The following is a 17,727-nucleotide window of genomic DNA, read 5'->3' on the forward strand; positions in this document are numbered from 1 at the left end:
AAACAAATAAACAAACAAAAAACAAAAACAAAAAAAACCTCCAAACAAAGAAAAGCCCAGGCCCAGGTGGCTTTACTGGTGAATTGTGCCAAACATTCCAAGAAGAACGAACACCAATATAGCCCAAACTATTCCAAGAAATGGAAGAGAAGGGAACACTTCTTAATTCATTCTATGACGTCAACATCACCCTAAAAACAAAGTGAGATAAAGATAACCACAAAAAAAGAAATTTAGAGACCAAATCCCTTATTAGTTTAGACGTGAAAATCCTCTTCAAAATATTAGCAAACCTAATTTAACAGTGCATTAAAAGAATTACATACCATGATCAAGTGGGAGTTATCCCAGGTATGGAGGTATTGTTTGACATAGGAAAATTCATTAATGTAATAAATCACATTAATATAACAAAGAAAAAAAACGCATTATCATTTCACTTGATGCTGAAAAGGATGCTGAAAATGACAAAATCCAGTACCCTTTCTTGATTAAAACAATTAGAAAACTTAGAAGGAAAATTCTTCAACATGGCAAAGGGCATACAAGAAAAACCCACAGCTAAGATCTTACTCAATGTGCAAGACTAAAAGCTTTCCCTGTAAAATCAGGAATTAGGAAAGGATGCTCACAGTCACCACTGTTATTCAACATTTTACTGGAAGTTCTAAGCGAGAGCAATTAGGCAAGAGAAGGAAATAAAAGTTATCCAAATTGGAAAGGAAAGAGAAAACTTTCCCCATTTGCAGACAACATTATCGTATATATAAAAAGTCCTGAAAAATCCACAACAAAACTTCTAGAGCTTTTAAGCAAATTGAGCAAGGTGGCAAAGTACAAGGTTAACATGCAAAAATAAGTGGTGTTTGTATAAATCAGTCACGAACAATGTGAAGAAGAAAGCAAGAAAAAAATTCCACTTACAATGGCAACTAAAAGAATCAAATATCTAGGAATAAATTTAACCAAGGTTGTAAAGGACTTATACACAGAAACCACAAAACATTGCTAAAAGAAATTAAAGACAACCTAAATAAACAGAAAGATGTTCTGTGTTCATGGTTGGAAGATTAAATATTGTTGAGATGTTAATTTTGCCCAAGTCATTTACAGATTCAATACAATTCCAATCAGAATTTCAACAGCCTTCTTTGCTGAAATGGAAAAGCCAAATATCAAATTTAATTGGAAGGGTAAGGGGCTCTGAATAGTCACAACTAACTTTAAAAAGAAGAGAGTTCAAGACTCATACTTCCTGATTTTAAAACCTCTTAATATTTTTAATGTAACATTTTGTGTGATCTATGTATCTAAAAAAAAAAGATAATCAAAAAATGAAAAAAAAATTACAAAGCCACAGTAATCCAAACAGCATTGTACTGCCACAAGGACAGAACTATAGATCAATGGAATAGAACTGTGAATTAAGAAGTCAGTCCTCACATCTACGGCCAATTGATTTTTAGCAGGGTGCAAAGTCCACTCAATGGGGAAAGAATAGTCTCTTCAACAAATGGTGCTGGGAAAAGTAGGTATCCATATGCAAAAGAATTAGCTCAAAATGTATCAAAGACCTAAATACAAAAACCCAAGCCATAAAAGTCCTAGAAGAAAATATAGGGAAGCATCTCCAGGACCAGGTGTTAGGCACTGGTTTCTTATGTACACCCAAATCACAAGCAACAAAAGAAAAAAACAGATAAATGGGACTTCATCAAAATGCAAAACTTCTGTGTAAAGGACTCCATCATAAAAGTAAAAGACAGAATGGGAGAAAACATTTGAAAGTAACATCTCCAAAAAGGGTTTAATATCCAGAATATATAAAGAAATCCTAGAACTCAACAATAAAAAGATAAACAACCCAATTGAAAATGGGCAAAAGACTTGACTACACATTTCTCCAAAGAAGATACACAAATGGTCGAAAGATACACAAATGGAAGGATGCTCAACATCATCGGCCATTAGGGAAATGCAAATTAAAACTGCAGTGAGATGCCATTTTACACCTACTAGAATGGCTATCATTAAAAAAAAAAAAGGAAAAATAACAAGTGTTGGAGAGGATGTGGAGAAACAGGAATACGTGTTCATTGCTGGTGGAAATGTAAAACGGTGCTGTGGGAAACAGTTTGACAGTGCCTCAGAAAGTTAAGTATAGAATTACCGTATTCTCAGTATAAAAGCAAAAGAATTGAAAGCAGGGACTCAAAATAAGATATGTACACTGATGTTCACAGTGGCATTATTCACAATTGCCAAAAGATGGAAGCAACCCAAGTGCCCATCAACAGATGAAATGATAAACAAAACTGGCATATACATACAATTGAATATTATTCGGCCGTGAAAAGGCACGATGTCCTAATCCATGTGGCAACTTGGATGAACCTTGAAGACATCATTTTGAGTAACATAAGCCATACAAAATATTGTATGATCCCACTGATAAGAAATAATTAGAATAAGCAAATTCACAGACTCAGAAACAAGAATACAGCAGCCTAGCAGTGGTCAGGGTAGGGGCTTAATCCTTAATTGGTACAGAGTTTCTGCTTGTAGTAATGGAAAGGTTTTGGTAATGGATGGTAGTGATGGTAGTACATTTTGAATGTAACTAACAGCACTGAATTATATATTGAATGTGGTTAAAAGGGGGAAATTTTAGGTTGTATATTAGTTACTAGAATAAAAACTAAAAAAAACACATAGGACTGCTTAACAAAAACAGTAAACCCTAATGTAAACTATGGACTAGTTCAATAGTTCAATAGTAAATTGTTAAACAGTTAAATAGTATTAATATAATAGTATAATTATAACAACATTGTTTCATCAATTCTAACAAGGGTACCATAGTAATACAAATTGTCAATAATAGAAAAAACTGTGTATGGGAGCTCTTCATTTTCTGCATGATTTTTCTGTAAACCCACACCTTCACTAATAAAATTTAAAAATTTTTAAATGAGAAACTTCGCATCTGCCACAAACCAAGCTATCACATTCCCCTTTTATGTCATGTCAGACTATACACATTTTGGAGAACCTTTACTAAAGAGATGACCGTTTTTACTTACCTGTTTTTCTCGAGCGGATTCACAATTGTATAAGAAAGTACCAAACCGGCAAGTATACAGATGATCCAAAATTGTTATCAAAAATCGTTCATTGAATTCAAAAGCTGTAGGGAACTGGATAAAAACAAGCAAAACAAAGCATGACAACTTGCGATTGGTCTTTCGTTTCTAAGCATTGTACATATGACTGAAAGCTGCCAGGGTGCAGAGTTCCTGCAAGACAGCAGAACCTTCTAGCTCATTTGTTGGTGCTTTGCATGGGACCAGAAGTTTAAGTAAGTGGTCAGTAAGGGAACCAAGAGGAAAGGCAGGAAAAATAGGCCTACTTCCTGGGGCCTCCTGAACATACAGGGTCATTTCAGTATGTCAAGTGTGTGAAAAACGATTCAGTCTTGTCACTGCTGCTGTTCCTCCATTGATAGAAATAATACAGTTAAATATTTAATGTTCAGAGGTTTATTATGGAAACTTCCAGACATATAAATAGCCATGAGAAAAGAAAAATGGAACACTTTGTGTCCATTACCCAGCTTCAACAATTATTCATGCATGGCCACTCCTGTATCTCTACCTGCTGCTCTGTATTATTTGCAAGCAAATCCAAGATATCATATCAAAAGAATTTTAACATTAATTCAAATGTATTTTCATCTCTGTACCCCTTACCTGTTTTGACATTTGCCATACACAATCGATGAATTGGAGGAAAATAGGAGATCGGTCAGCATCAGCATGATTTTTATCGCCGTGACCTATTCTCTGAAATGAATCAGGGAGGATGAATCAGGGAGGGTAATTCATAGGTACAAATCTGAAGAAAGCATATAACCCACAAAATCTGATGGCTTTCTAAATGCCAAGTTTCTCATACAGTAAATAGTATGTTATATTTTTTCATGGAAATATAGTCAAATTATATAAAGTTTTGAAAAAAATGTAGATTAAGTATATATACTTCTGTATAGAACCAATAAAAACTGACAAAGCATTATGTCTTATATTGAGTGTTATTGGATTATGCTGCATAGTATGTTACCAAGACATACATTTAGGCTCTACTCAAAGTACTTACTTTGATTGCAAAGAGACCAATCCTAAAGTTTCATGACTTGAAATCATGTCAAAAAGGGTATGATTACCATTAAAAATTCTTTTTAAAAAAAAAATTAAAATAAGAATCAAACAAAAATCTCATCATTTATTCATTTATCGAACAATTCTTTCTACTTGAAAATGTTATTCACACTACCTAGGAAATTTGGATGAAGGATAAAAGGTCACAGAGCAGGCTCTCTGAAACTGGGGTCTATGGATCCCATTTACGAGAATCAATCAGAGGCCCTTTGTACAAACAATGCTTATGCAAAGAGCCTCTGGAGACAAGACCTTGGAATATAGTTTTTTCATTCTTAAACTTTTGTTTAATTCTGAACTTACAGGACAGTTGCAAAACTAATCCAAAATCCAGACAGAGAACTCCAATATACCCCCCACCCAGATACCCAGGTCTACCAGCTTTCAACATTTGGTCACATTTACTACATTATTTTACCTGTCTTCCTATTTATCTGTCCATCTTTTTATTTTCTAAACATCTGAGAGTAGGTTGTATACACCATGCTCCTTGAACACTTAATACTTCTGTATACATATCCTAAGAACAAGGATGCTCACATAACCTGAAATGCAGTTACTGAGTTCAAGAAATTTAAGGTTCATGTAAAATTTACAGTCTATATTCCAACTTTTCATATGTCCCAATAATGTTCTTTCAGGTCTTTTCTCCCTCATTATTAGATCCAGTCTGGGATCATGTATTCATTTAATTGCCATTATTTCTTCAGTTCCTTTTTTTTTTTTAATGTGACAATATACATACAACATAAGCATTCTCATCTCAATCACTCCCAAGCATAACATTCAGTGGGGGAATATGAATTTTAACAGGCACTCTATATGACTTTTAAAATGTTTATTAATGACTAATAATAAAAAAGGCCTCAACTAAAGTCTAGAAATTATATAAAATACATTTGGCTCTAATACAGGGGTTCTTAACCTTTTTTATTCCACAGACCCCTCTGCCAGTGAGGTAAAAATTAATTTCTTTACTGCATACATTCATAAGTGAAGGAAATGCTAGATTTCAGTCACAGAAATAAAGATAATAAGTTGGTTTTTTTCAATTCAAGCTCACAGACCCCCTTTCCATGGACCCCTGGGGGTCCCCTGGACCCCTAGTTAAGAACCCCTGCTCTAATAGCTATATTAGGTGGGCAAGAATTTATCTTCCTTCCTTTGTTATTTTCAATTTAAACATTTCTCTGCAGACTTTGTTTTCCTCTCAACTGTAAGTATAAATAGTGGATACAGATACACATCTCCTAGAAAGACTTAATCCAAGGCATCATGCATTTTCAAAACTGTAGTTTTTATTGCATTCCTAAGAGTTTCTCTTTACATGGTTTGACAGCTATTAATTTTTAAATCACACATGGCAATGACTTGACATTTTTAAAAATTAGCTTTATTGTCTACTTACAGATGCGAATTTATGTCCAAAACTGACCCATTCTTTTTGTACTAGTATTTCAAAGCCTTCCAGGCTTCGATAGAAGCTGTCCAACATCAGCATAGCCAGGGACGTGAGCTGGGCGGTCCTGTCCCACCCATCGCTGCAGTGTACCACCACCGAGCTCTTCCCAGAAGACACTTTGTCGGCAACTTGAATGGCTCCTGTCAAAACAAGCTGGCAACAAAAAAGATGCAAGTCAATATATGGCAGTAAGATACTGCTTATATTTGAAACTGCATATTTTAATCCTAGAAAAAGTCTTGTTTTAAAAATATTGATTTATGTCTACAACAGAAAGATTTCTGAAAATATAACACCAGGAGCTACAGAACCTGTTGCTCTTCCTCTATAGAAACTGTATTCAAAACCACCTAGGTTTTATTTTAAGTTTTTTAAAAAATTTCTCCCCCCACCCCCCCACCCCCAGTTGTCTGCTCTCTGTGCGTTCTTCTGTGACTGCTTCTATCCTTATCAGCGGCACCGGGAATCTGTATTTCTTTTTGTTTCATCATCTTGTTGTGTCAGCTCTCCGTGTGTGCAGCACCATTCCTGGGCAGGCTGCACTTTCTTTCGCACTGGGCGGCTCTCCTTAAGGGGTGCACTCCTTGCGCGTGGGGCTCCCCTACGCAAGGGACACCCCTGCAAGGCACAGCACTCCTTGCACGCATCAGCACTGCGCATGGGCCAGCTCCACATGGGTCAAGGAGGCCCGGAGTTTGAACTGCAGACCTCCCATGTGGTAGTGGACGCCCTATCCATTGGTCCAAGTCCGCTTCCCTAGGTATTTTTAAAAAACCAGAAACAGAGAGTCAAACTGCATTTAAATCTTATTTTCACGTATACGATCATATTAGCAAAATCACTGGCCAGATACAATGGAAATCACCTTTTGGCCTTTATACTGACAAAAATATGAACTCTCATTTGAGTTGTAGATAGTGGAATAGTTATCCTAAAGATAAAATGATGGCATTCTAGTAAAAATTTGAGGCTCAGAAGTTCTACTAACTATATGTTTATGAAGACTATTGCTATGATGTCATTTTTTTGGTGATTTGGTTATACTGAGGTATAGTATATAAACCATAGAATTTGCTATGCAGTTCAGTAAGTGTTAGTACTTTATACAGTTGTGCAACCATCACCATAATACAGTTGTATAATACTTTCATTCCCCCAAAAAGTGCCCTCATGCCTGCCTGAGATCAATCCCTGCTCCCACCTCAGCCCCAGGAAACCACTGCTTTGTATTCTACCTCTATAGTTTGCCTTTATAGAAAATGCATACAAATGGAATCATACAAGAGGGTCTTTTTGTGCCTGGCATCTTTCACTCAGCATAATGTTTCTGAGGTTCATCGGTGTTATAGCATGCATCAGAATCTTTTTATGGACAAATAATAATTCCACTGTCTGGAGAGACCAAATTCTGTTTCTCCATTCATCAGTGGGTAGATGTTTCCCAGTAAGGCATGAATTCTCACAATCTTTCTGACAGGAACAGTTGTAATTAACCAATGTAACTAAATTCTGATTTTAAAAACCCACACATGAAACGCTCTTCAATCATCTGAAAGACTGGCCACTGATGGAAATGACAACCACCAGATGGCACACAGCTTGTGGGTTAAAAGCACAGATTCTATGGCTGAAGGCCTGCGACTGGAGCCTCATTCCACCACCTACAGTATGCTGAGCCTTGGACCAATCATGGAACCATGGTTTCCTGCTCTCTAAAGTGATGATAGGAATGTATCCCCACCAGCTTATTTTGCAGTAAAAGACAATCCCCACATCAAGTGCTGACACAGAGCATGTGTTTGGATAGCTGCCTTCCAAGAAGCACAAGATAACACATTACAACAAGAGGGCTACAGGGGAAGAGTGCTGAAAGGGACAAAGAGAAAATGCAAGCTCCAGAAATGACAGAGCCCCTCTTCCACCCAAAGTGGGCTCTGTCAACTGACTGGAATGAGGACTGGGGAGATGTGCCAAGGGTGGTGGTTTTCTCACACATGAAAGGCTTCCCTGGTTTCACACAGAGACTAGAAGGACCACTTCACCAGAGAGCAGTGAGTGCTGGCCATGGCATTCCTTTCTCAGCAGCCCCAAGACTGGGAGACAGGGTGGCAGACTGACGAATGGCCTCCAAAGATGGCTGGGTCCTCATCCCCAGAACGTAGGAATGTTACCTTCTACAGCAACAGGGACTTTGTAGATGTGATAAAATGAAGGATCTTGAGATGGGGAGATTATCCCAGATTACTGAGGTGGGCCCTATATGCCATCACATTTGTCTTTATAAGAGGGAAGCAGGAGGAGATTTGGCAAAGAGGAGAAGCCATGGGATGACAGAGAAGAGACTGAAGTGATGTGGCCACTAGCCAACAAATGCCAGCAGTCACCAGAAGCTGGTCAAGGTAAGGAAGAGACTTTCTTTTAGAACCCCTGGAGGGAGTATGGGCCTGCTGACACCTTGATTTTGGACCAGTGAAACTGACTTCAGACTTCTGAACTCCAAAACTGGGGAAGAATAAATGTGTGCTGTTTCAAGTCAACAAGTTTGCAATAATTTGTTACAGCAGCCCCAAGAAACTCACATGGATAAGGAGAGCCCCTGCATCATAAATCACACACAGAAACCCACGCCAGCACCACTACCTCTACAGCCAGAAACTCCCAACCCCTGGGGGATATGAAGTACTCAGTGGGGTTTGGCAGGTATTTGTTGTTTCCCAACAGTTGATTCCCAATCCTATACCTCTATCCTAACCCACTATTATGAGTTCCAGGTGGTGTTTCCCTGATCAGGCCCACTCTTCATCTGCAAATGGTAGCATCATTTTTTCAACTAACTCACCCTCTTGGCATCATCCTAAATTTAGATCTTACATCCAGCTACAGGCACTCCAGGACCTTCACTGGAAACATCTCTTGTGTCTGTCCCTTTCCTAAAACCCCTTGTCACAACAATCAAATCTAGGCTTTAGTATCTCATCTTTGGACTCTTGAAATGATTCTGTCTTCTCTGATGTCAGTTTCTTCCCTCTTCTATCTACTCTATAAGCAGCTGCCAGAACATTTTCCTAAAAAACTGTGCTATTCAAAAACCTCTCACCATATGGCTTCCCCAAGATCTGTCCTTACTCTTCCTAACTTTAGGCCTCACCCATGCCTGGTTCTGGGTTTTGTTCCGGGTGTCCTTTTTCTGGAATGGGTTCTACCATCCCTTCTGCTTTTTTTTCAAGGCCTAGACCAAGTCCACCAAATCTCAAAGAGTCTGTTCCTTCCACTGACTTTACTATGAAGGCTCATGTGGTACTTAACAATGGTACCTTAGAATATGCTGTTTCTTTTTACACATCCATATCATCTCTCCGACTACACATAAACCTCCTTTAAGGCAGGAAGTATGTCTTAAACCTCTCCCCATTCACAGGCAAAGCACGAGACTTTGCACACAATAGATGTGCAATCTTTTCTTTAAAAAATTTTTTAATTTGAGAATAGTTTCGGATTTTCAGAAAAATTGTGAGGGAACACAAAGTTTCCATATACCCAATCCTGTTTCCCTTATTGTTATAATATGGTATATTAACATGTTATATTACTATGGTACATTTGTCACAACTAATGAACCTATAGTGATATATATTATTAACTAAAACCCACAGTTTATCCAGATTTTCTTAGTTTTCCCAGAATGTACTTTTTCTGTTCCAGGATCCCATGCATTTAATTGTCTCAATTCATTTTTTTTTGCAAATCATTTTTGAGCATGATCAATTAAGAAAAATGAACTTTAGATTGGCAAAATAAAAACACAATTCTCATCAAGTTGGAAAATAAAGTGTGACTAGAAAACAATCTATCTTAGCAATTCACCTATTTAAAGTAGGCAGGGTTTTGTTAATTTTTGTTTATTTACAGAACTAAAAGGCTTCTAAAAGTGTTAGTTCTTGCAAAGAGCTTCGTACTTTTACTTTTAAAAGAGTGGAGGATTTTTGATGCCTTTTATCAAGATGAAAGATTGGACATCACAAAAACACAACACCCAATCTTTAGAAAAAAGTCCATTTGAAATTAGTTTCAACAAAAATAACCTCTATTTAGATCCTTGGGACCATATACAGTAATGATTAGATAATAAATTGGCCATTCCTAAATAAACCTATAGAAAGACTGAACTACATACCATTGATGAGATGCAAAGAGGTAGGTACAAACATTCTAAAAACAGTCTGGAGGTGACATTATGAAATCTTTAACTCAGGTAAGGAAAATATAAAGAAACATCAAAGTGTCAAATGTAGAACATTAAACTACAAATATTTCCTCTCTGTGTTCAATTTTTTAAAATTTAAAGAATTAAAAATTCCTGCTCCATTAAAAATTATGGAAGCCTCTATGCAAATATTTTAAATATGCAAATATTTTTTAAAAAATACACTTGCCTTGATATGTTCTAACCAATGAGTAGACTCCAAACTGGACAACCAGTGAGATTCTTCTACATTAGGATAAACAATGTCTTTCACTTTTTTTAAAGATTCCCGCATAACATGAATATTATGAATGTCCAAGAAGAAAAGTTCAGCATTATGATATGCATCATCACTTTCATATCCTCCTCCTGTTGCCTAAGAAACAAGATATACAAACAATCAGTGGAGTTTTTTATTTCATCGGTGACTTTCCCAAATATTTTAAGTTATTTGTTCTCCAAATCTCAACCTAAAAATCTCCAATTTAAATGCAATAATTCATTAGATTTGAGTTCCTATCCAACACTAAGCCTAAACAACATTAGTCATACTTTGAGCTAGGAAAAAGATGGCAGGCTGACAATTCTCTGCATTTGTGGCACTATAATGGTATTCACATGCAACATGATGGATTAGAGGAAACCACAGGTTTGGGAGCCAGACAGACCTTGGTTGATAGCTCAGCTTCAGCCCCTTTTCACTGTGTGACCTGGAACAAGGCATTTAACCTCTCTGAGTCTCAATTTCCTCTGCTGTAGACTAGGCAATAATAATACCTATGTCTCCCAGGATTAAAGGAGCCATTTAATGAGCCCCTGTGACGTTCCAGGTACCGTTTCTTGCTTTTTATAATTTTATCCAGTTATGTACACAGTTTACATAATTTTATCTAACATACAGCAAAACTGCCAGACGAGGTATTATCATCCCTAATTTGCATATGAAAAACAGAAACTCAGAGATGCTCTTTAATTACTTCCAAAGTCACACGGGTAAATAAGTGAAATTTGAATCTAGACTGACTTCAAAGCTGAACCTTTTTTACTATACATGGCTCTCTCTCTGCTACATTAACACCAAGGACAGTGCACTGCACATAGTGGGCCCTCAAAGAATAAAAAGCTCCAGGGGACAAGACAGCCACCACCTACCTTACAGCCTACAAATACTACCATGCCCAGGCAAGCACTGGTTCACTTTTACAGCATAGTAAGGAGTGCCTGTGCTCTAGACAGACAGACAGAAACAGTATGTTTCTGTTTCGGAACCTGGATGCATTCTGCTTAAATGTTTTGAAATGCCATAGAATATAGGGGATTTGGCCCTTTAAGAAAAAGACAAACAGTTCCGAGATTTGCAGAGAAACCAATGTTATACTGACTCCAGAGTGCCTGTGGGAAGAGAACTGGGAAGCACCTGCCTGGAACAGAAGAGTCAAGGGAAACTCAGCAGACAAATGTATTACTGCTACAATAAGCCTCCTTCTTTGTCACTTATAACAATAGAAGGAATATAAACAGGTAGCTGGGACGGTAGGGCAAAAGCAATCTATGGTTTTTTCCATAGAGGTTTCCTACAGTAGAAATAAGGCTCTCATTTGCACTCCACACCTGGAGACCTACTCAGAAGCCAGACACCTGGGTATCAAAGACTCTAAGAGAGAAAAATATATTTTATTTTGGCAGAAATATTTCTAAATAGCATCAGTAGTAAGTAGACAGTAAATATTAACTTTGTCATTTCAAAAAAGTTTTTGGCTAATGAATAAACAGACAAACGGGCCATCTTCTCCATTTCCTGGCTAACCATGTCTCAGGGAAGAAAGCCTTGAGGCTCAGAGCAGGAGGTCCTGACAGGGGCTCCCATCCACCTGGGAGTCACTGTTGCAAACTGCAAGCACAGGACCTACTGTCCTCCAAAGTTTTGCTACATCTGCAAGTCTATAATGCAATGAACCCTGCCACCGTCCCACGGACAGGCAATCTGCTTCTCTAAACATGGGATTTTCAAAAAGATTCTTGACACTGGAATTTCTTTCATAAATAACTAAAAACGTATGAGAAAAAAAATAAAAAGAAAATACACTGATTACTCATCGCCAAAGTTTCCGACAGAAACAGACATTAATACAATTTGACTTTAATTCATCGCACTGTGTCACTGCCACAAAATAGAAGCAGCTTGGTACTAGATCTTACCTCCCTCCTGAGTTTTGTTTGTTGGTCTGTTTAACTTAAAATGAGGTGGTGCTGCTTGTTACAGCTGGGGTTATAAATTTCTAAATATCCACAGGGGAGAAAAAACATAAGGCCCAAAGAGAACACAAGTCAGAAGGGTAAAAGTCAATTAGTCAAACAGATTGGGCTCCCAAAAGTGCAAATTCTCCATCTCTGGTTAGTTTCGAAGTCCTTTTCTGCTTTTCCATTCTATAGCAAACAGAACAACTCAAATTACCCAGTACAACAATGTAAAGGTCTAAAGGCCTGTTGCTATGGATATAGATGGTTAAGGGAGAGAACGGCCAGGGGAGGAGGGGAACTTGAGTGTGGCTTTTAAATGGATGATACATAGATCATAAAGGCCTTGGCTTTTTCCATAATTTTTTCCTTCCTTTCATTCCTGAGGGGACTAGAAATAGAGACACGTTTCCTGAGAGTTAAAAAGGCATCCAAGAATCCCACTTGCTTTAACAACAAACATAAGTGTTAATATAATTAAGGGATTTGTTTTACACAATTTAGTATTTTTAAATATTCCTTCTAAATATTTCATTTTCATATACATGGAAATATATGTATTCAACTCTGAATTATATATGAAGCAGAACAGGAACAGAGATGAATAAAATTAATGATAATCTAACAAGAAATTTAATTTCCTAAATGTTTCACTTATAATTCCTAACTTAGTTATCAATTTAACTTCCTAGTTGCTTTACTTAAAATTACAAAATCATTTTCATTATCTAACAAAAACCAACTGTGGTTACAGATAGCTGGTCCAAGAGCATGCATGTGGCAGGGGAAGCTCCCCAAAATTAGAGGATAAGACAGAAGGTCCTTGTGGAAATAATTAGGAGCTGACTCCCCAAATGCACACATGATCTTACACACATTCGTGTATATATGGACACACAGATGCCATTTATGAACCGACTGCATCTATTTGAACTACTCAAGGACTTGTTTTCCTTTCAGGCTCTTATCTTAGGTTCTGAATAATTGAAGATGCCAGATCAATGACCTTGGGATAAGTGAAGCATTAAAGATGATGCAATTCAAGTCTACAGTAGACTTGAAACAATAAATCTGAACAGCTGAATGGGAGTGAACAACTCAGGGCAGACATACCGAGCTCTCTTGGAAATGACAACTGGCAATAACGGTGGCGGAAAAACACAATGCAAAGGAGAAATCAAATGGAAACAGTAGAGCAATCTGGGGCTATTTAGTGTAGGGACAGTCAGCCTTCTACCTTGTAACAGCTTCAAGGAACTCCTAAAGGCAATGCCATACAATCCCTGATGTTCACCCTGATGTCCCTAATCAATTCCAAGTTCATTTAGGACACTCTGCTCAAGAAGGTACAAAAGAAAACTGAGACAGAGTTCTTTGAAAACATTAAAACGGTGTGTATGTGCACACATGCATGCGTGCATGTGAACTTAAAGCAGTGAGCTTGTTATTTGGAAATTCATATATGTGGAAGTACTTGTTTCTTGAATAATCTTATATAAATGAGAATACACATTTATGAGTCCATTTGTGTACAGGGACAGTGTTTTGGTAAAGCTATGAATTTAGGATTTGAACAATTACAGCTTTCCACAACTCTTTACAAATACCTCAACAGGTAAACAATGAGAGTGATCATCAACAGTCTAAAGAGCTCCAAAGAGATTCTAACTTTTGCCAAAAATTCTGGCCCCAAACCAAGTTCATTACAGTTATAGACTTGTCTAACTTTCCTAAAGTTTCTTTCCATTTGACTTCAATGTTTTCTACTTCTGGTTAAGTGAAGTTTTGTGATTAAAATGATTTTCTATCTAAATGAAGTAATTTTCTTACTTAAACTCAATTTAACTATTAATTTAAACCAACACGTTTATATACCATGGCAAAAATCGTCACGTAAACCCATGCATTCTGTACGTAAGATACATTTCTGTCATGTCCTTAAATACACTCACCTTGTTGGCCACCGCATTTACACTTGGCCTTGCATCATAGATCGTGAGTTTGGAAATCTGTCTATTAGTTTCCCTGATAACGTCGAGATATTTCTCATCATCTTTATTTCGTTTTCCACTCATACCAACAAGAGGCTGACTGCAACGCACAATGACTGTCTTGTTTTCTGGATGAATCCATGAGAGCACCTATAGTTAGGTAAGAAGTTTTTTAGCTATCAAGAATCCAGGTCTCAAGAAAACAGTTAAAACTATTAAAAAAACTGAGCATTAAAAAATCACAATGAAGTGAATCTTATTCTGCTGAGACAGAATACTTGTCCATCTGAGATTTCACTGCCTACATGCTCAGAAACACACATTTAACAAATATGACTACTCGAAGACAATTAGAATAATGAATTGCTCTACTATTCTTAATTTAGGATCACATCTAATAGAAATGAAGATTGTACCATTTAAAGAAAACAGAAAGATTCTGATGTTGTTTTAGCTCTGTACTAGAATTGTTATCATATAGGAACAGCTTTAATGGAAACTGAGAAGTAAAGGCAATCACCTCTGGCTAAATGTTTCACATAATACCAATTCACATTTACAGGTCATTTTTCCAACAGCCTCAATTCTAGAATGTAACATGGGATAAAGACCCAGGGGAGCAAAAGAGAAGTCAAAATGGCCAAAAAAGCTAACAGAAGCTATATAAGAAAGCCTAGCTATCTGAGTCATAGAAGAGCTCATCAAACCTTTACTCTAAATCAGTCTTCTCTATTTTTATACCAAAGTCTAACATATTTGAAATCTGCTTTGACTAGCTCATAGTGGATGAGAAACACTACATGTCAAAAGTAGTACAAACAGTGAACCCTAAATAGTTGACAGTACAATTATAAAAATGTGCTTTCATGAACAATGTATCATATTAATGCAAGGTGTTAATAATAGGATGCTGTAGCAGTTTGATATGGTTATGAATTCCAAAAGTAGATAATTGGATTGTGTTTATAACCTGATCTGTACCTGGGCATGATTAAGTTATGATTAGGGCTTTGATTGGGTCATATCATTAGGGGCATTGAGTCCCTGCCCCTTGGTGGGTGGGGACTCGCAGATAAAAGGCATGGCAAAGGACGGAGTTGAGGATTTTTGATGAAGGAGTTTGATGCTAAAGCCTTAAGCTGGAGCCCTGGGAAGAGAGGAACCCTAAGTCTGGAAAGAAGCCAGCCCTGGGAAGAGAGGAACCCAGGAAGCCTGAACCCTCACAGATGTCAGCAGCCATCTTGCTCCAACAAGAGAAAATAGACTTTGGTGAGGGAAGTAACTTAAGCTTTATGGCCTGGTATCTGTAAGCTCCTACCCCAAATAAATACCCTTTATAAAAACCAACCAATTTCTGGTATTTTGCATCAGCACCCCTTTGGCTGACTAATACAGAATTTGGTACAAAGGAGTGAAGAAGTGCTTTTGTAATTACCGAAATGCTAGAATGGTTTTATAAATGCATAAGGAGTATTTTTTGGAGGAATTGTGAGATGCTTGGTAGAAAAGACCTACAATGCTTTGAAGACACTGTTGATAGCAATATGATTATTAAAGAGACTTTTTATGATGTCTTAGAAGCAAATGACAAAACTATTTTTGGAAACTGGAGGAAAGGGGATCCGTGTTTTAAAGTTGCAGAGAACTTAGCAAGATTAATTCCTGGTGTTTTATGGAAGGCGGAATTTGAAAATGGCGAGTATGGGCATTTAGCTGAAGAACTTTACAAAGTAAACCTCGAGAATGTGGCTTGGCTTCTGCTTGCAGCTTATAGCAGAATGCTAGATAAGAGAGATATACTGAGGACTGAACTGTCAGGCACAAAGAAAAGACAAACTAATTCTGGATATTCCAAGCCTCTGGAAATCAAGCTCCCAGATGAAAGTGCCACATCAGAGGACTTAACTGAACTTGAAATTTGTAAATCAGGTTGGAAGATGCAGTTATGTCAGAAAGACTTGTGGAAAGTCTTACTGTCTGATGGCTTGGACCCCTGCTTCCTGCATGCCAAACAAACAAGCTTTTTGAGAGCTGTATGAACAAAACCACTGTTGGCTTGGACTAAAAGGAACATGGAAAGGAGAGAATGAAGGAGAAACAGCTTTAAGAGGAAAACCATGGAAGCTGAGATCTGGAATTAGGACCTCACCTTGGGCCAAGAGAGGAACCCCCCCCCCCCCCACAATGTGTACAGAGAGGGTGAGTTTGCCCCTGCAGTTGAAGAGGGTGGATGTTCCTGTCCCATGTTCTGGGAGAGTTTTGCTGTCCCAGGGTACAGAGTGTGCAGCACATTCCGCAAGAATTAGGGTGGTTAAGGTCAGCACCCCACAGGTCTGAGAGGGGTGGACCTGTCCCCCAAAGGCTAGAGAAGGCCAGGTGGTCAACTCATTGCTCTGAGAAGGTTGAGCTTGTATGCCAAAGGTTAGAGGGAATGTTTTCTTCACATCACTGTGCTAAGGGGGGTTAAGACTCTCACCCAAAGATTGGGGAAGGTGTGGGAATCATCCCAATACTCTTAGAGGGAGAGGCTTGGAGCTTGGTTGACACCCAGATGCTTGATGAGGGTGGAACCAAGAAAATGGCCATTGGGCAAGCATGTGGAAAAGGTGGGTTCCCATAAGGCACCAAGGAGAAGAATCCATGATCTTAAGAATAACTCTCAGACTGAAGTCGAATGGAGGATACCCTGCAGGTTTACTGAATTGTAGAGGACCTGTGACTCATGTTTCCCTCCCATTTGCTTCTTATTGTAATAAAAATGTTTATCCTTTGCTTGTCCATTTGTATACTGGAAACAGATACATTTTTTATAAGTTTCAGAGGTCTATAGCAGACAGGACTTTGTCCCAAGATAAACTGTATTTCTTGAAATTGATTGTGATATGATTTAATACTTTAATTGTTACTGATTTAAGGTTTTTAAAAAATATTTTAATGTCTTTTGGGAATTCAGAGGGTGGAGTACAGCAGTTTGATATGGTTATGAATTCCAAAAACAGATAATTGGATTATTTTTGTAATCTGGTCTATACCTGGGCGTAATTTAGTTATGATTAGGGCTTTGATTCAGCCATGTCTTTAGGGCATTGAGTCCCTGCCCCTTGGTTGGTGGGGACTCACAGATAAAAGGCATGGCAAAGGACAGAGTTGGGGATTTTTGATGTTGGAGTTTTGATGTTGGAGTTTGATGCTGAAGCCTTAAGTTGGAGCCCTGAGAAGAGAGAAGCCCTAAGTCTGGAAAGAAGCCCTGGGAAAAGAGGAACCCAGGAAGCCTGAACCCTCACAGATGTCGGCAGCCATCTTGCTCCAACAAGAGAAAATAGACTTTGGTGAGGGAAGTAACTTATGCTTTATGGCCTGGTATCTGTAAGCACCTACCCCAAATAAATATCCTTTATAAAAACCAACCAATTTCTGGTATTTTGCATCAGCACCCCTTTGGCTGACTAATACAGGTGGTATATGAGAACTCTTTTCTGCATGATTTTTCTGTAACACAACTTCTCTAATAAAAAAGTAAAAGGAAAAAAATGTACTGAGGTGTTTCAAAATGGTGGACAATAGCATGAGTTTTGG

At 37.8% G+C, this 17,727-nt stretch overlaps 1 protein-coding gene across 20 annotated transcripts in view; it reads right to left on the reverse strand.

Moving 5' to 3' along the window:
- MTM1 (myotubularin 1) overlaps nucleotides 1-17,727 on the reverse strand; it is a 105,757-nt gene that overhangs the window by 15,603 nt on the left and 72,427 nt on the right. For all 20 annotated transcript variants that reach the window (XM_071212952.1, XM_058291685.2, XM_058291695.1 and 17 more), the window contains 5 exons: nucleotides 14,113-14,301; nucleotides 10,113-10,298; nucleotides 5,626-5,832; nucleotides 3,750-3,842; nucleotides 3,084-3,197 (listed from right to left, as the gene is read on the reverse strand). In XM_071212952.1, coding sequence (XP_071069053.1) covers nucleotides 3,084-3,197; nucleotides 3,750-3,842; nucleotides 5,626-5,832; nucleotides 10,113-10,298; nucleotides 14,113-14,301 — 789 coding nt within the window. The remainder of the gene's footprint in view (nucleotides 1-3,083; nucleotides 3,198-3,749; nucleotides 3,843-5,625; nucleotides 5,833-10,112; nucleotides 10,299-14,112; nucleotides 14,302-17,727) is intronic.

The sequence above is a fragment of the Dasypus novemcinctus genome, chromosome X (genome assembly GCF_030445035.2).
Source record: "Dasypus novemcinctus isolate mDasNov1 chromosome X, mDasNov1.1.hap2, whole genome shotgun sequence".
In the NCBI taxonomy this organism is placed as follows: domain Eukaryota; kingdom Metazoa; phylum Chordata; class Mammalia; order Cingulata; family Dasypodidae; genus Dasypus; species Dasypus novemcinctus.